Below are 19,371 nucleotides of genomic sequence, written 5' to 3'. Positions count from 1 at the left end.
GCAAACCGGTTTTGTGCACACCCCTACAAACATCCCCATAATATCTAAACCCTATGTCTAATGACAACACTGATGATGTTGCCATTAGTAATCTACAAACCAGGATAACACTTCATCTGATGAGTGGGCTTTAATCCACAAAATCTTATGTGTATAAATCTGTTGGGCTTTAAGATGTCATAGGACTCTGTTATTTTTTTGCTGCAATAGACAAGCATGGCTATCTCTTTTAACTCATTACATCTTTATCACATGAAAGCCCATATCCAAAATTTGTCCTATTCTACCAACTGCTCTACATGCTCCACTCTGTAAAAGCAGATCTAGAAGAAGAAAGCTTTAGCCAAACAGAAATGAGAATTTTATTTTGGCCTTCATGGGCCACATGCAGTTTAGCAACTAGATTATCTTCTAGGAGACAAGAAATCTGTTGGAAATGTGTTAGCTGTTGGAAAAAGAAACATTGGTACTTACCATGAAGGGTTCTTTTTCAAGGTATAGGGAGGTCATCCTCTTAACACAGGGTTATCCAGCCACTGCATGCTCCGAGACAGGGCCAATTAAAATTGAGCAGACTAGTTTCTGAAGGTAGCTGTCAGTTAAGCCCAGCCCCAGTTCCAGGACTGTTGCAAGATAAACAAACTTGGAAAACACAAGGTCAGGAAAAAACAGATGCTAACAGTAAATGCAACAGATATAAAGTGACTTAACCAGAAAAGACTAAAAGATAGAGGAAACTTCAACCCTGGGAGTTGACTCAACCTCCCAACAATGAAAACTCCATCCGTGGGATGGCCGGATGACCTCCCTATACCTTGAAAAAGAACCTTTCATGGTAAGTACCAATGTTTCTTTTTCCTCAGTATAGGGAGGTCGTCTTCTTAGCACTGGGACCTACCCAAGTTGATAGAATATGGAGGGGAGCAAATGCCCTAAACCACCTGTTGTAGAATGGGTCAGCCCATGGCCACTTGATCAGCATAAAAAGAAGACATTTTCTTCTTCTTCATCGTCGTCATCATCATCCTTTATTTCGGTCATTGACCAGAAACATTATCACACACAGCAGAACGTAAGAAGATATTTTATAATGCTTAATGAATGGCGTGACAGACGCCCATGAAGCCACTTTTCAAATTTCTGACAAAGGCGCACGGGCCAAAAAGGCTGCGGAAATGGAAGCACTTCTGGTGGAATGGGCCATAATACCTGCAGGAACAGATAGGTGTAAGGATTCATAGGCAAGTGAGACAGTAGCCCTAATCCACTGAGTCAGAAGGAAGCTGAGTCTAGAAGCTTTAGATCCAAGAGATGAAGGCTGGAAAGATACTAATAAAGAATCAATTTGTCTCAGCCCCATGGTACGTTTAACATATATCTTGATGGACCTATGGAAGTCTAGCGTGTGCCAAAGCTTCTCCCTAGGATGAGTGGGAGCCGGACAGAAAGTTGGCAAAACCACCTCCTGCATCCTGTGAAAGGTTGTACTGATATTTGGAACAAAGGTAGGATCTAATCTGAGCACCACAGAATCGTTTTGAATAATGCAAAACTCTCTCCTGACAGAAAGAGCTGCTAGTTCCGACACCCTCCTGGCCGAGGTGATAGCAACCAGGAATAAAACCTTAAAGGACAACAAATTTAGAGAGGTTGATGCCAGGGGCTCAAAAGGAGCTTGAGTCAGAGCACTAAGGACCTTGTTTAAGTCCCATGAAGGAAACCGGTGAATGGGAGCTTTGTTAGTGGCCCCCCTTAGAAAACAGCGTATGTGAGGATGTAACCCAAATGACCTTGAAACAGACAAATTGAAAACAGATGCCAGGGCGTCTCAAGGTACTGGAACGCAAGCCCATATCAAGACTTGACCGAAGAAAGGCCAGTTCTCTGATGCCTGCAGAAGAAGGTCAGATGCAATGTGCGTGGCCCCAATGGGAGAAGGCTGACCAGGTAGCCTGATAGAGTCTGGTGGTGGAATCTGGATGCGATGATGGTGTCTTGAACTTGGACAGAGTAGCGCCTGTCAGCTAGTGCCCCGAGTTCAAGGTCTAAGCGTGAAGAAGGTGGAGCCATTCCGGGTCCAGGTGGAGCAGTGGTCCCTGAAACAGCAAGTCATGACACAGAGGAAGCTGCCAAGGAGGCCATTCTGATAATGCTAGGAGATCCAAAAACCAGGTCCAACGAGACCAGTGAGGCGCCATGAGAACGCCCTTTTCAGGATGATCTTTCTGATGACCAGCCTCAATATTGTTACTGGCAGAAAAGGATACAGGAGGCCAAAGAGAGCTGAGGGCATTTGAGAGCTGCAGTGGTAGCGGGTGAAGAATCTTGGAAGTTGAGCCTTGTGACGCAGAACAAAGAGGTCTGTCACTGCCCTTCCTAAGAAAGTTGAGATCTGTAAGAATACCAGGAGGTAAGAATGGTGGAGGGTCCATTTTGCCAGATTGAGGGTCTGCCAGCTCAACCAGTCATTCTGAAGGTTTGCCAACCCACTGAAATGCTCCACTGAGATGGATCGTAGATGCCCTTCAGCCCAGGCAAACAGGATATTGGACTCTCTCACTAAGAACCTTGATCTTGTGCCCCACGGTTGTTGATGTGGGCTTTGGTGGTTATGTTACTGGTGCGGACCAAGACATGGGCACCCTGAAGTAAATCCTGGAAGTGTAGAAGAGCCAGACGTGATGCTTTCATTTTTAACCCATTGATGTTTTGCTTGCATTCGGTCTGGTTCCAGGTTCCCTGTGCAAATTGGTCCAGGCAGTAAGCCCCCCCAAACTCTGAGACTCGCGTGGTGACCACTGTTCTGGTTGGAATTTCCAGAGGGAGACTCTCCTCCAAGGCAGGGGACATCCACCATCAAAAGCAGCTTCGAACCTTTTGGGGTAGAGGAATCAGAAGGTGCCTGCAATCCATGATGGCCTGCTGATAAGGGAGGATGTTCTACTGGAGAGTTCTGGAATGCCCGCGTGACCAGAGAGTATATTCTATGCAGGAGATCATCAAGCACATCACCTGTGCCAGCAGCATTAGATCTGCCTGACTGACATTCATGAGTGGTAACATCAACTGGCATAACTTTTGTCAGCGTTCCACTGGAAGTGACACTGTGGCCTCCAGTGTGTTGAGCCTGGCCCCCAGATGCTGCAGACTTTGAGATGGGTCCAAGTGACCCTTGTGCATATTGATAACAAATCTGTGTGTCTGAAGAAACTGCACTGTCTTTCTGACATCCCTGACAGCTTGAGTCAAAGATGGAGAACAAATCAAAAGATCGTCCAAGTACGGATGGTCATGTATGCCCTGAAGGTATACATGGATGATCAGGACCACCATGATTTTGGTGAAGACATGGGGTGCCAACGAGAGTCCGAACAGCAGAGCCCACTACTGGTAATGCTTTTGATTGTAGGCAAATCTCAGGTACTTCCGGTACAATGGATGACTGGGCACGTGCAGGTAAACCTCTGAGAGGTCTACTGAATCAAGGAACCATCTGACTTGAACTGCGTCCTTAATGGATTTTAAGGACTCCATTCAAAAAGTCCTTTTCCGCAGCAATTGGTTGAGACATTTCAAGTCCAGGATTGCTCTCCACGATCTGTCCTTTTGGGGCACCAAGAATAATAGAGAGTAAACACCTTGACATGATGATGTCGGTGGAACAGGCTCTATAGCCAGGATCTCTAGCAGGTGTTGTATCACTAGACTCATAAGGTGTTGTTTTGTCCGATCCCTGCACTTGGGAGTGGACAGGAAAAAATCTGGGGGCGGAGCTGTAAAGTCTATCAACTAACCTGCCTGTACAACCTCCCACACCCAGTGATCAGTAGTGCTGGACTCTGGAAAGTAAAGAAGCCTGGCACCCACAGGACAGATGTCATGGCTTACAGTTCTGCTGACCTGTGGAGGGGAAGCTGAGCCTCTGGTGCTGTCTGGGATTGCCCCTGCCATGGGAACTCCATGGCTGACACCATGGAGGCTTGAAGGGTGCCTGACAATTGTCTCTGTACTGGTTGTCTCTGCATTGAAACCCTGCAGAGCGGTTGGATCCCCTGTAGAGATGAAAGGAAGACGTGTTAAAAGTTGTTCCCTTGCAAGGTCTGTGAAATTCCCTCCCCCACCCCCACCCCGCCCCGAAGGCATGGCCTTCTTTTCGTCACTGGTTTTGACAAAGACAGGTTCTAAGGAATCCCTGAAGAGCTTAGAGCCCTTGAAAGGAGTTGCAGCTAGCATAAGCTTGGACTTGGAGTCCACATGCCAGTTTTTTAACCATAGTCCTCAACATATTGTGACCCCAGAGGCCATAGCACAGGAGGCGAACTGAAAGCAGTGCAAACTGGAATCTGCCATCAGAGCTTCTGCTTTGGTGATCTTATTCATCCCATCGTAGCTTGGTGTTATCTGGGGGTATATACTTGACCAGCTCCTTGGCCCAGAGAATGGTGGCCCTCGCAAAGATGGGAGTTCATAGTTGCGGCTCTGATCACTGTATTTGATGCCTCATGGCCTTTCCAAAGAAGGTGGTCTGCTTTCTTGTCTTCTGGTAACTTGAGTTGTTCATCCCTGTCCTTGTTCATCAATGCACCCAATACCAACTGGGCCACAGGGGCATCTACAGGAGGAACAGCTAACAAGGATAATATTTCAATGGGTAAGTTATACAACTATTTCTGGATAGGACAGGGATGGTTTATTGGCAACTGGGACCCCCCATTCAACCATCATTACGCCCTTTAAAATAGCTGGAAAAGGCACCACTGCCAGTGAGCTAGAGGTTTATGAGAAAACCTCCTGGTCCAAGCCAGAGGCAGGTTGTGCCATGATGTCTTTACTGACATCCTTAATAGCCCTCTTGGCCTTGGCTAACAAAACCTCAAACTCAGAGATTGAAAAAAGACGATTAGAGCTTGGTAAATCGGGCAGAGCTTGCTCATCAGAAAGCTCCCCCTCCTCCCTTTCTGATTCAGAGGTCTGAGAATTGGATGTGTGCGTGGCAGAACATGAGCGTGCTTTCTTGGCCAGTGTCAGAATGGTGGGTACTATGGGTACAGGCCCCAGGACTGCAAGTGGAGAACCAGGCTGAGTTACTTGTGGCACTGATGCCACCAGTACTGAATGCCTATGTGCTTTAGCTAACCTTTTGGGGATTGGACCCTCTTCCTCAGAAGAGGGGGAAGGAAGCTGGAGGCAAGGCTCTGCGCTTACATGAATGCCTCCCATGTCTTGCAAAAAATCTACCCTTTCTGCCATAGGGATGGCTTCCCTAGCAGGACTAGAATCAGGGGAGAAAGAAAAGGACAATCTTGCAGGGTGCTTGGGAAGGAGGGGAGGGGCGACTGGCGGTGGTACAGGAGGACTGGGTAAGGTAGGAAGGACAGGAACATTAGAAACATGAGCCCTGAGAGCAAGAGAAACAGTTGCCAAACACTGCCTAGTAATGAAATCTTGTAACCACGAGGAAACACCCTGGGGAATGACAGGCTTACCCGCAGGACCTGGGAAAGCAGGTCCCCCTGGCAGAGCAGGTGGAGTTGCTGTGGGGGCAACAGGAAAATTCGGCAGCATCAGTCTCTCTGGAGGAAGGACTGGGTCCTCCAAATGCAGGGTTGGGCCCCCCATGGGAGCTGCATTCATGGTATGGTAGCGCTGATGCTGGGGCCACATCGTTAGGGACCAGCAAGCTAGACTCCTGATCCCATTTTTTCATGCTGTTTTCTTTCCTCCGGACTTTGCCTCCCCAATGAGTTCTGCATTAGTAAGCGAAAGAGCAGGCACAGAGGAGCTGAATGGCAAAATGGTGGACAGATCGGGCGGGAAACTTTGTGGTTTGCATTGCTTGCAAACCGCCTGTATGAGGATCCGCTCCCTGATTCTGATCCCCGAGGGGAAGAGCTTGGCCTTTTTTCACTTCTTTGGAGGGGCAGCCTCCTTCAAGTGTTTTGTTTTCTTTGCCGCCTTCTTAAGCAGCTTGCAAGAGGCAGAAGAAATAGCCAACTCTGCAGTGACGCCACAGTGACAGCAGCCCCTTTGCGCTGAGGAGAACCCGAGCACAGATCAGATGACAAGGGAAGGGGCTGCTGAACTGGATCCTTGACCACAGAATCAGACATAGGACCCTCAGAGAGGGATCCCACCAACATATCTCCAACTTGTGAAACCTCCATGTTCAGAGGCAGTAAATTAAATGGATTTTTTTAAAAAAAAATGGCAAAAAAGGACTCCCCACTTCCCACCCTGGCACACAGAGAAGCAGAAGGGAGAAAAAAATAATAGAACTAGCCTGAAGAAGAAACAAGAACGATCTGAACAAGAGCTCTTTCCAAGTGCTGCCAGTCTGGAGCAAGACAGGACCAGAACTGGAGCTGGGCTTGACTGACAGCTACCTTCAAGAACTAGCCTGCTCAGTTTTAATTGGCCCTGTCTCAGAGCATGCAGTGGCTGACAACCCAGTGTTAAGAGGACAACCTCCCTATACCGAGAGAAAAAGCTACCAAAGGCATTCAAGCACATTTCAGAATTGATAACTATCGAACCAACCTTGGAGAACTCTTAAGTGCCCTTCAAATAATTCAATGGGAGAAGACATACCTCTTAAAAACTGAGTCTGCTTATCCTGAGAGTCATTCCTTAATGCTGATGTAATAACGCTAATCTCCCGCCACACCATTGGTTGATCTGGAAAGTTTACAAACCTGGGACAAAAATTGGGAGGGTAGAGAAAGTTTGAAATAATTTCAATTTAAAGTCAGTCAAGAACATTTTATATAAAGTATTGTTATAGATAAGATAACGTGTAGACCAACAATATAAGAAGAGCCCCCAAAAAAATCAACAACATGAGAGGAGTACAGAAGATACCATCCACTATATAAATCTGTTTTTCTTAGTGGCCAGAAGAAATGGTAGAAAAGCATCCTAATGTTCCACAGAATACTGATTTAATTTTTAGAAGTTTGCTAAAAGTATTTCAAGCCAAGGGTACTAGAATACAGAAATACAAGAAAATGGAAAAAATGTGTATTTATTCCTATAATTATTGTACAGAATGGGTTGTATCCTAACATTCTGTGGAATGCTGCACTGTTGTCAGAAGGTCCTTCCACAAGCAGGAGGAGACCTACACTTATGCAAGGCATCCTTCCACAAATGGAAGGAGTCCCTACGTGATCACAAGCTCATTTTCCAAAGAAAGCAAAATGTCCTGATTTACTTGCTCTCCCTTCAGGACTTCTACTTACTAATTATTCATTAAACAAGTACTTTTCTAGAACAAAACATTATTAATTATTATTATGTTATTATTAGAATTAGGCATTTCAAAGCATTATTTTAACAGAATTTTGTTTTTGTAACAGAACATAAGTACAATACTGACCCAAATCAAAGATGATTCTGAATTTAAGGCAACTCCCTTAAAAAAACAGAGGCTAAGTACAGGTTATACTTAAGGAACAGGACTGGGTTTAAGATAACCTCCTGATTTCAAATATTCAAAAAACCTGGGGAAAACCTAGTCTTGGATTCAGGTAAATACAGTAGTCTGTTAAAAATAATAGTTTGAAAGGCCTACCGTATATACTCGAGTATAAGCTGATCCGAATATAAGTCGAGGTACCTAATTTTACCTAAGAAACCAAAAAACTTATTGACTCGAGTATAAGCCTAGGGTGGGAAATGCAGCAGCTACTGGTGAGTTTCAATAATCAAAATAAATGCCAATAAAATTACATAAATTGAGACATCAGTGGGGTATATTGTGACCAGTATGTATGGTACTTTATTACAGGGGGACATTTTAGCACAGGCAGATAGATGACTTGAGTATAAGCCGAGGCTGATTTTTTCAGCACATTTTGGGTGCTGAAAAATTCGGCTTATACTCGAGTATATACGGTATTTGCTATTGTACTTTGTGTCAGGGTTTCTTGTTATGAAATGGATGAAGATAACTTCTGTACTAGAAAAGCACTTTTATGATAAGTCAGCATAAAGAAAAAGAGTAGCATGTTTGAAACATACTGGGTAAGATTTTAAATTAAATCAGTTTTTACAGCATTTTAAATTTTACATACTTTTTACATAGTATTACAAATTTTGTATAGTTTTACTTTGGATATGCTCCTCTTTCTTTTATAAATTGGTAGAGATTTCTTTTTTTTTGGATGTAAAGCAAGAAGTATCTTTTGGAACACTTAATTCTTTCCTCAAAATGTGTTGAGATTCTGTAGCAAACACACATTTTCCTCTACCATTCTAACAATGGCCAGCCAGATGCTTCCAGGTATCCCACAAACAGGGCATGAAAGCAACAGCCCTCCCTTATGTTGCTACTAGCAACTACCTAGCACCTGTTACACCCTCTCTGAATCTGGAAGTTCTATTTAGCTGTTGTGGTTAACAGCTGTTGATAGACCTCGTTCCCTACAAATGTGTCTAACAGTCTTTTAAAACCAGTGGCCATCACCACATCTTGTGGCAGCAAATTCCATGAATTAATTGTGCTCTGGAAATACTTCCTTTCATCTGTCCTGAATCTACCTGAAGTCCATTTCATTGGGTGACCACAAGCTCAAGTAGAAAGCTTCACTCTCTTCACTTTTTCCACGCCATGAATAATTTTTCACTTTTAATCATCTTCTATAATCTTGCAATATTCTAGTTATTTATCTTTACATTCACTTTTTCTGAAAAGAGTATAAGTGGAGTGGTTTCCCTTCAAATTTTCGGTCCATGGTTGAGAAAAAACTCAAGAAATTTAAAATATAAGTATCTTACATGTCATAGAGCAATCTGCCTGCTGATGCTGTCCGCTCTGCATTCCTCTCAATTGTGTACATCTCATACTGAAAGAGAGAACACAACATGAACCATACAGAACACACAGAATCTATCCTCCCCACTGTTTGTCACAATCACCTGTCATTGCTCCCTCATCAGAACAGAAAAGACCAGGGGTTGGCGATGAAGCACTAGAAAAACTGAAGCAAAAAAGAGAGATGCATTTCAAAAATGGTGCTGAGAAAAAAAGCTTATTCCAGCAGAATAAAAATCTTCAGCAGTCTTCCATATAAAATCTTCTTCAGAGACAATTCAACAAGAATTGTCTAGGGTCCTCCCTCCCAAAATTAATGTTTAATTATTCCATCTCATAGGGCATGGCAAAGGCAACTGTACTACTTTTATTTTCATGTAATTCTATGCACTGAATGTTATGAAATATTAACAAACTAGATTTGCTAGTTTCATTTTAGCTCTGAGGTAGGGAACATTAAAAAAAACAAAAACAAAAACCTTGAAAGCAATGTGAATTTGGCAAACTCTAAAGGGGGGGGGTATCCGAATTTTAGGTTTTAGTACCAAACTACTACAGTACAGTCATGGGTGTCTGCAGAATGTTTGTGGGGGCGGGGCTGCAATCCTATATTCACTTACCTAGGAACATGACCCATTGAATTCAATGGGGAGTCCTCAATTGGGGGTGGGGGGAATTGCCCCCTCACTCCCCCCACACCCATGAATACAACATTTTTATCACAAGTGAACTTTCACATACGTGAACTTACACACACACACACACACACGCGCGCGCGCGCGATTAAATTATCCAATAATAAGATGACAAACATGACCAACAACCTTCTGCACTACCAATGCCATCACCTATGTATGCACTTGGACTGTGGTTTAATACATCCTCATTTCTACTACTAATTTTGTTTTTACATTATTTAAAAAAGCCCTAGAAGAGACAGGATTTCTTTACAATGTTGGAAATAAAATACATGGATTATCAGTTGGTGTTTATTTATTATAAAACACAAACCAATATTTCACAGACTCTAACAATACACATTGACTTAGTCATAAATGCTACCAATCATTTTTTTAACCCATCAAATGAGCTGGAGCAGTCTTCACCAGTCCCCACCTGGCTACACACATTTTTGTAGCTATTAAACAACATTAATAGCTGACATATATATTCAACTAAGCATGTTGTTAACGGGCATGCTTACAACCAGAAGCTTCTTTTCTTTTCTTTTTAAATAATATAACTGTGAGGCATCTGATCTGGGTAGGGACTGTGGAACATAGGCAAGGGGGTAATGCTTTCTTCTTGCACTGTTTTTATGAAAATCATCTCACCCATACACAAGTTATATTTGTCCTTCATGCAGCTGATTGAACATCTAGTTTGATAGTAAAATTATGAATGATGTGGAGAGAGTAAATCAAGATTGTTTCTCCCTCTCACACAATACTAGAATACCCAATGAAGCAGAATGCCAATAGGTTCTAGACAAAAGTGCTTCTACACATAATGTACACTTGTGGAATTCACTCCCAAAAGATGTGGCAAAGCCTCCAACACAACAATTAGCCATCACAGCAAAACAAAACAGCCACATATAGAGGCAGCATACCTCCAAGTACCAGATATTGGGGACATAACAGAGGATGGCTACTTTCATCACATGAGCTTTCCAATCATATCTGACTGGCTGCAGTTACTAGACTAGGTGGACCTTCAGCTTGATCAAGCAGGCAACTCTTCTAAAGGATTGGATAAAGCAATGATGGACAGGCCTATCAGCAGTTATTCACCATGACTCTACAGTGTTGATGATCTGATGATAAAGAGCTGGGTGTTACCTGTATCTTGGTGACGCCACAGCCCAAATCTCTGGATGACCTCCCCTAGCAGTTTCATGTACATGTTAAACAACATGGGGGACAAGGCTGTACCTTGCAGGCCAAGGGACACTCCCCAGTGAGACCTTCTGGATCTTCATCCAGAAGCAGGATTGGAACCAGTTCAAGATTGTACCTTCTAGTCCCAACCCAATTGGAGGTACTGTGTTGCAGTGGTTCCGGTCCTTTGTTGGAGGGAGGGTCCAGAAGGTGGTACTGGGGGACTACTGCTCGGCCCCGTGGCCATTGACCTGTGGGGTCCCGCAGGGTTCGGTCTTGTCCCTCATGATGTTTAACATCTACATGAAACCGCTGGGAGAGGTTATCCGAGGACTTGGACTGAGTTGTCAGCAATATGCAGATGACACTCAGCTCTATCTCTCCTTGTCACCTGATCCTAGGGAGGCGGTGGATGTCCTGAATCAGGGGCTGGAGGCCATGATGGGTTGGATGTGGGCTAATAAACTGAAATTGAATCCAGACAAGACGGAGGTAATGTTGGTCAGCAGGAGAGCCAATCAGGATGAGGAGATTTTACCAGTTCTGGATAAGGTTGCACTCCCCTTGAAGGAACAAGTACGCAGCTTGGGGGTATTACTGGACCCGGCTCTGCTTTTGGAAGCTCAGGTGGAGGCGGTGGCCAGGGGTGCCTTTGCACGGCTTCGGGTAGTGCGCCAGATGCATCCCTTTCTCGAGAAGGCAGATCTGGCCACAGTTACCCATGCTTTAGTCACGTCAAGGCTGGATTACTGTAACGTGCTCTACATGGGGCTGCCCTTGAAGAACATTCGGAAACTGCAGCTAGTGCAAAATGCGGCAGCTAGCGTTTTATCCAGAGCTGACCGGTGGGAGCACATCACACCCATTTTGAAAGAGCTGCACTGGCTACCAGTTTGTTTCCGGGTCCAATTCAAGGTGCTGGTTTTGACCTTTAAAGCCCTAAACAGTTTGGGCCCGGGATACCTGAGGGACCACCTGCTCCCAAGGGTTGCTGCCCACTTGACGCGGTCATCTGAGGGGGCTCTGCTCCAGGTGCCAACAATGAGGGAGGCTCGGTTGTCGTGCACGCGGGACAGGGCCTTCTCTGTTGCTGCCCCCAGACTCTAGAATGCTCTCCTGGTGGCTATTCGCTCCTCAGTTTCCATCACAGCTTTTAGAAAAAATGTAAAATCTTGGCTTTTTGCCCAGGCATTTATTTGATTCTCTGCTGCTGCTCTTTATAATCAGATTTGTTTAATATTTTTTTCCCACTTAATATTTTAATTGTGTCTTTTTTACCATCTTGTGTTAAAATTTTTTTTGCTGTAAACCACCTTGGGATTGCTTTAATGAAAGGGGGTATATAAACTTAACACTAAATAAATAAATAAATAAATAAATAAACCCCAAAGGCAGTCCAGCAAGATACAATGGTCAATGTTAGAATCAGACAAGTTGTTCTAGTAAGAACTAGTCAGCCTACTTTCCTTTCACTGTCTCTACATCTGGACTAAATTTGGAGCAAATCGAGGTCCACAAGTTAGATCTCTTGCGCTTCAAATGTTCATTCAAAAAAATCATTTTATGTGGCACTAGCATTAGATACAGTTAGTGAAATGCGTGCACTGGAAATATCTGCGCATTCTAGTCGGTCATTGTGCTACTGTCTGCATTTTGATAACATGTAGCAGTAGCATATATTAGAACCATTCAAAAGATCGCAAAGAAAAAGCAAGCTTTCCAATTCATCATGTGAAGCATAAAAACAAAACAAGATGGATAAAGAAGGTGGGAGATGCTACATGGCAAGTCATAAAATGAAATTAGGGAGGTCCTCAGATTGTCACAGGTTACAGGCTTGGGCTTTTTCATGTTGTCCTGTAATATCCCCTTCTACCCTCATCATTTTGCTTTAATGTTTAACATGATGAAGAACTGTGATATTTTTGAGCATTACAACTACTCAGGGGAAAAAACCTGCAAGGTATTGTAACACATTGATTGCAGTGTAAAATCAGGGGTAACACTGAGCTTACATGACAGGATTCTTGTAAAGTCCTTTCTCTGGGCCTCAGCACCATTCTCAACATACAGTGCCAGGATACAAACTTTCAAACTTCTCCTGTCCATCTACAATATGGAGGGAAACAGTACACAACCGTGTAACCGTGTACACAACCCCTGCTAAGTTGGCAAAGAGGCACCTTTTAATGTGGTGATTCTCTTTATTTAGCAGGGGGAGAGTAACTGGCCCTATCCACCCCCAGCACAGTACCTCCAGTGACTGTTGCTGGTGTGTGTCTTATGTTTCTTTCTCAGAGCCCTTCGGGGACAGAGTTCCATCTTATTTGTTTGTTATCTCTCTTTGTAAACTGCCCTGAGCCATTTTTGGAAGGGCGGTATAGAAATCGAATTAAATAATAATAATAATAATAATAATAATAATAATAATAATATTTCTTCCCGTGGTGAAGGAAACAGGCAGAACAGACAAGACCCAAGTGTAGAAAAACACCACGTTCTTTTTCCTTATGCTTTTTTTAGTGGGCGCATTGGGGGAAGGCTGCTGCAAGTATATGACAGATACAATAAAACCTTAGAATCCTCCACTGTCTTCTATGAAAAACTGTCAACTTTTGGACTTCCTAGAAGGGGGGGGGGGAAGAGGTGCCAGTAACCAGGAAATCTAGTCTAAATGCAAAGGAACTGCCAATCCAGAACCTTTCCATTAAAAAAAAAAGTCTGTGCGGGCGGAACACGAGGAGGCGGAGCTTAGTGGTAGCAAAGCATTGTGGGTAACAATACAAAAAAGGAAGGATTGCGGGGAGGAACGTGGCGCCGCCGCCGCCTCACCTGAATGTTGAAATCTGCCGGATAGAGGCTTCGTGCAGTGATAAGCCAGGCCTTGGCCGCCCACAGATCCCCCTGAACCAGCTCCCGGGCTCGCTTGACCAAGAACTCGCAATCGCCCTGCGCCGACATCTTGGCCGCTATTGGAGTCTCGCAGCCCTATACCCCGCACATGCGTAGACGAGGCCCGGAGGGTCGCGAGGCCGCTGTACCGCTCAGGGACCAGTGACGTAAAGGAGTGTTTATGCGCATGTTCCGTCTTCTCAGTGCGCGTAGACTTCTTTTAAAAAACATGCTCCTCCGCCCCCCCACAAAACATAGACTTTAAGAAATCTGTACCACCCATAGGATTGTTAGAAGACGAGACTAGCTAGCTATTTTGGAGGCCATTGCCACTTGTTTCACTCTTGCAGGGTAAAAGGGCAACAGCCGCCCATATGAAACAATGGACAATCTAGCATTTCGGCCTGGCGACGATTAGGAGCGCTGTACCCGACCCAAAGGCAGAAGCAAAGAAAATAATTCCTGCTTCTCCTTGTTTAGGTTTTGTTTCGATTTTTCTTAAGACGCCTCGCCTTTTGTTCTCTGAGTAAACATCGCGAAGGGGACAGAGCTTTTGCTTTCTCGCAAAAACCAGGGGAACCGCATAGACTTAAGAAAAGATAGACACACATACACTGTCTAACTGCTGGTTAAATTATCAGAAGAAGCTTGGTTCAGGGCAGGCAAAAAGCGCGACGCGGCTGCTAGACTGGCACGTAGTTTAAATTGCTGGTTTCAATAGCGTTTTTCATTTGTGTCCTTCCTCAGGGCGGAGGTGAAAACTGCCAATACAAAAAACAGTTGAGAAGTCCAGGAAACTGCAGTCAAACTGGAGTCAATCTGGCATTGATATCAGGGAGATAGAGACTCTAATGTAGTTAGTCTGCAAGCCTCTGGATAACAATGCAATGAATAATAGAGGCTGTTATGGATATTTGTCAACAATTCATCATGATTTTATCTCCACCACCATCCCAGCCCTTTTCCTTTAAAACTCAGATTACCAGTTAAGCTTTATGGATGCTAAGAATGCTGTGAACAAAATTTATCTTGATTTCAGAAAAGTCTTTGAAGTTCCCAATTACATTTTGGTCAGCAAACTAGTCAGATATGGGCTAGATGAAAAATACTGGGCTCTTTGTGCAAATTACCACGAAAAATAAAATAGGAAAATCCACACTAGGAAGAAGGATGGGGTGTTATATGCCTGCGCCACCTGCTGGCAATCTGTGAAACAAGTATGTATGTATGTATGTATGTATTAGTTTTAAAAGTTATTTACCTTAAGTGGTGCAGTGGGGAAATGCTTGACTAACAAGCAGAAGGTTGTCGTTCAAATCCCCTTAGGCAGCAGCAATATAGGAAAATGCTGAAAGGCATCATATCATTCTGTGCAGGAGGAGGCAATGGTAAACCCCTTCTGTATTCTTCCAAAGACAACTACAGGGCTCTGTGGGCACCAGGAGTCAAACTCGACTTGACGACACACTTTATTGACAGATACAAATGCCAGACTGTCATTTTATCCATTCTAGTTCAAAATATAGGTTTGAACCATTCCACAAATATATTTTTCAGATGTCCTGGAAAATCTCTCATTGCAATGTGTGTTTGTGTTAGAACAAATTGCCATCTGTAAATGCTCATGGATAAAAGGGCTGAAACTGTCCTGGGCAGAAGAACATAAGAAAAGGCCTGCTGGATCAGGCCAAAAGCCCATCTAGTCCAGCATCCTGCTTCATGCAGCAGCCAGTCAGGTGCATCTGGGAAGCTTGCAAGTGGGAAGAAGAAGGCAACTCACCCTCCTCTTGGTGTTTAGGGTCATGCCTCCTCGGATTCTATTGGAAGTGAACAGCTATCCAGGCTTGTAACCATTGATAGCCCTAGCCTCCACAGACTTGTCTAATCCCCTTTAAACCCGTCTAGTTTGGTGGTCATCACCACATCCAGTGGCAGAGAATTCCATAGTTCAACTACATTGCATACTGTATATGCACTTGCATTTTAACATATCAACCAACTTTTGGAAAAGCAGAGCATCTTTTGAAAATAATGGAGAACAGACTGTGAAGCATGGTTAGTAGGCTGCCCTGCCCTCACCCCTCAGCTGGCCGCCACCAGTCCTTTCTGGGGCTGCCTCACTCTCTGTGATGGGCACTCGGCAGTGCCCCTCTCCCCTGCACAGCACACCTTCTCTTCCACTGCACGTGTGGCAGCAGCCTTCCTGACATAGGAGTACGGGGTAGGCTGCCCTGCACTTGCCACTCAGCTGGCGGCTGCATTGAGTATCAGGACCAGGGAAGCCTATCCCAGGCTACTTTGTTAAGTAGACTAGTGATGTGCAAGTACCTGTTTGGCGTTCTATTCCTTGAATGCTGAACCAGTTCCGAAACCGGCATCCAAACATGGGGTGGTAGATCCTTAGAGGTGTGGGGAGGGTGTCCTTACCTCTCTCGCTGTGCTCCCCCCTCCAGTGTGGCTGTATATCCTCTTGCCGCCCCGGTCAGTGTGATGCCGGAAGTGGCCCGTGTGCATGCTGACCGGGGCGGCAGAGGGATACAGCTGCCCAGCGCCAGCAGTTTTTGAAGCAGCACCAGAGGGGGAAGCGCAGCGGGGGAGGGAAGGACACCCTCCCCCACACCTTGGAGGAGCCCCCTCTGCCTCCCAGGTGTGCGTGGAACCGGTTCCGTGCACACCCCTAAAGTAAGTCACCACCACCATGCACAGCAGGAGAGAAGAGGTGCCACAAATGGAGGGGGCACCATTTCCAGGTGGGGGTGTCTGTATCCCTGAACCGCATTATCTGCCCCCTCCTCCTGCTCTATTTTGGGCCAATGCGGTTGTGGAGGGGGGCGGAGGGATGACATGATGACCTTAAAAAAAAAAATTCTGGGCTGCCTTGCACAAAGTCGTCCGGCGGGGAAAGTGCCGTTCCAAAACAAAAATTGAATTGCAGTGTTGCACCCTTGCGCAAGCGCTCCAGCAAAACAAACAAAAAACAATGGCGGAGAGAGCCCCTAGATAAACATCAGGGGAGTTGGTGATGGGGTGGATTTGAAACAACAGGGTGGCAGCCGGGGAGTCGCAGCTGTCTCCCTTGGTTTGCCCCTGAAAAGTGGTGAGCAAAGCAAGCCCAGGCAGAGCCTCTCGGATTGGCTGTTAAGGCTCCTCCTCCTTGCAAAGGAGCCACCTTGCAAAGAGTCGTCACTGCCACTGCCGCCTTTGCTTGCACCGAGCTCAGAAGAGCTGCCGCCTGACCCTCTCCCTGAGCCCTGCGGAGGCAGGAGGGGGGAGTGCTCCCGAGGGCAGTGAGGAGGGGTGGCCGCCCGCCCACTGCTCCCCCTTTGCACAACGAAAAATAAGAAAAGATAAAATAAAAAGATAAAAATCAAATCAAAACGGGAAGGGGCTATATGGACAGATTGCCCCCTCCCAGCTCACTGAATGAACTGCCCACACCACGCCACCTACACCACAGAAACATCATTGTGACCCTCCTACAATGGAGAAATACTGCTACTTTCCTGCAATGCAGATACAATGTCGTACCGCTACAGCACAGCAATAAAAGCCAGAATAGGACATCAGAAATATGGACAACACCTTACTGACAGTGTCATGTCGGAATGCAGGCAGTACGGAAGCACACTTAGCACACACGTTGTGAAACCGTTGCAGTGTGTAATCTGGAAACCGCCCCGTGAGGAGGATGCAACTCTCCCTACTGCCTGAAGTGATATAGTCCCAAAAAAGCTTTACTGTTTTCTGCTAACTACATAAACTGGCCTTCCACCTCTATTCCAGAGATAGGAAAGAGTACAGGGGGTAACATGTAGTAACAGTGTTCTAGACATAGACATTTCGGAAGCATCCACCTTAGAATATCGCCCTATTTTTATCCTGAAAACACTCAGCAGACAGAGCTTTGTCCATGTATACATGTTGAAATTGTTATGAAGCCAACATTTTGAGTTCTGTGTACAGAACTGATTATGACCCCATAAAAACCATAGTTTTGCAGCATACAGGTTACATTTTTATATAGCATTTTGAGTCTTCTTGAAAAGACTCCACTAATAAGCGTATCTGAACACACACTTTGCTGCTAGACTTGCTGAATCCAAGCATAGCAATTAGCAGATTAAAAACATTTCTTATGAGCAACAGTTCTTCCTCATCCATTATTTAGCAGCAGCACAGTTTGTGAGCACTTCACACAATGATAATATCTTAATTGCTAATGACCTCACAGTAACTGGAGTGGCACCAAGAGTTAGCAACTGCCAACTGCTTAATGGAGAACATTTCTGCAAATAATAAGAGTACAATCAGGCAAGATGTAAATGGGTCCTCAGCAGCCCACTAAAGAGCCTGAACCAATCCTAGTCACATGTAAAAGAACAGTGTTTACAAGTAGATAGTTGTATCAAAATATGTATGCAACAAACAAGTTGCTAGGGGGAAAATGGAAAAGGAGTATCAATTGAAACAGTTTAATAGCAAGTTGTTCTGGTAAGAACTAATCTGCCTACTCTCACTATAATCTTAATTGATAATTACCATCTTCACAAGTTAGTCCACTTGCACCTCAAATGTTCACACATCATCATCTTGCATCGGGATGAATGACATGATCACAAACTATGCTGTTGAGGTGTCCCTATGTCTTACTCACTACAACTGTACGAAATTTGGTTCAAATTGGTTAGACCGTCCACAAGTTAGCCCACTTGTGCCTCAACTGTTCACACATCCACCATCTTGAATCAAAGTGGATGACATCATTACAAACTACACCCCTGAGCCATCCCTATGTGTCCCAACACCTGTAGCAAATTTGGTTGAAATCATTTAGGCGGTTCACAAGTTAGCCCACTTGCACCTCAAATGTTCATGCATCCACCATCTTGAATTGAGGTGGATGACATGATCACAAACTACGCTGTTGAGGTGTCCCTATGTGTCACTCACTACAACTGTACCAAATTTGGTTCAAATTGGTTAGGCAGTCCAAAAGTTAGCCTACTTGCTTCTCAGTCATTCACATGTCCGCCATCTTGAATCAGGGTGGATGACATAATTGCAAACTACATCCTTGAGCCATCCCTATGTGTCCCTACAACTGTACCCAATTTGGATAATATTGGTCCAAGAATTGTGAAGTTAACAGGGGGGGACACACACACAGAATGCCAGATGACCTCATAAGCTTACTTACCTTAAGGAAAGTAGGCTAAAAAATGAAAGAACATCCACATCTCCATTTATTTCAATACTATTCAAGGATGTTGTTGAAATGAAGCAAAACAGAAATGTGAATACCCCTCTCCAAATAAAATAAAATTCTGCTGGCATATTCCAGCCAGAGTTAAGCACTTCTAAGCCCCATTAATTTCTGTGGGAAAGTTAAGTACATGTTCTGTTTATGATTTTATTGATTTTATTGCCTTTTGTGAATGGCTCTGGAAATATATTATGCAGCAGGAGGACAATCTTATGATCCAATCTAGATGAATCTTAGATTAGCCCAACTAGCTGATAATCCATGCTCAATGGTTAACCATGCAGCAATGATTTAACTTATAAAAATAGTACCGGTAGTAGAAAAGATAAGTAGCATAGCAACAGTGACAGACACATCCACAGAGATCCTAGCAACACTGTCCCCACTCAACAATGATAGAACCATCCTTATTATGCCCCTAACTTTATTCATAAATGATCCATTGCCAGAAATTTGAGTGGCAGGTACCAGTCAGGGTGTTTTTAGTGATGGTACCACAACTGTAGAACTCCATTCCTAGGAAG

General features: G+C 44.5%; 1 protein-coding gene across 3 annotated transcripts in view; it reads right to left on the bottom strand.

Annotated features, from left to right (window-relative positions):
- INTS10 (integrator complex subunit 10) overlaps positions 1-13,858 on the bottom strand; it is a 72,208-nt gene extending 58,350 nt beyond the window's left edge. The window contains exons 1-3 of one of the 3 annotated variants that reach the window (XM_053258758.1): positions 13,525-13,858; positions 8,776-8,843; positions 6,589-6,692 (exon numbers count right to left, since the gene is read on the bottom strand). In XM_053258758.1, the coding sequence (XP_053114733.1) occupies positions 6,589-6,692; positions 8,776-8,843; positions 13,525-13,653 (301 nt within the window). In that variant the 5' untranslated portion in view covers positions 13,654-13,858. Of the gene's footprint in view, positions 1-6,588; positions 6,693-8,775; positions 8,844-8,916; positions 8,953-13,524 lie in introns of those variants that run through there. The other 2 variants (XM_053258759.1, XM_053258760.1) reach the window with 2 other exon arrangements.
- Positions 13,859-19,371: the final 5,513 nt, after the last annotated feature.

The sequence above is a fragment of the Hemicordylus capensis genome, chromosome 6, assembly GCF_027244095.1.
Source record: "Hemicordylus capensis ecotype Gifberg chromosome 6, rHemCap1.1.pri, whole genome shotgun sequence".
NCBI lineage: Eukaryota > Metazoa > Chordata > Lepidosauria > Squamata > Cordylidae > Hemicordylus > Hemicordylus capensis.
Note: the sequence above shows the minus strand (reverse complement) of the source record. Positions and strands in the feature narration are given on the sequence as shown.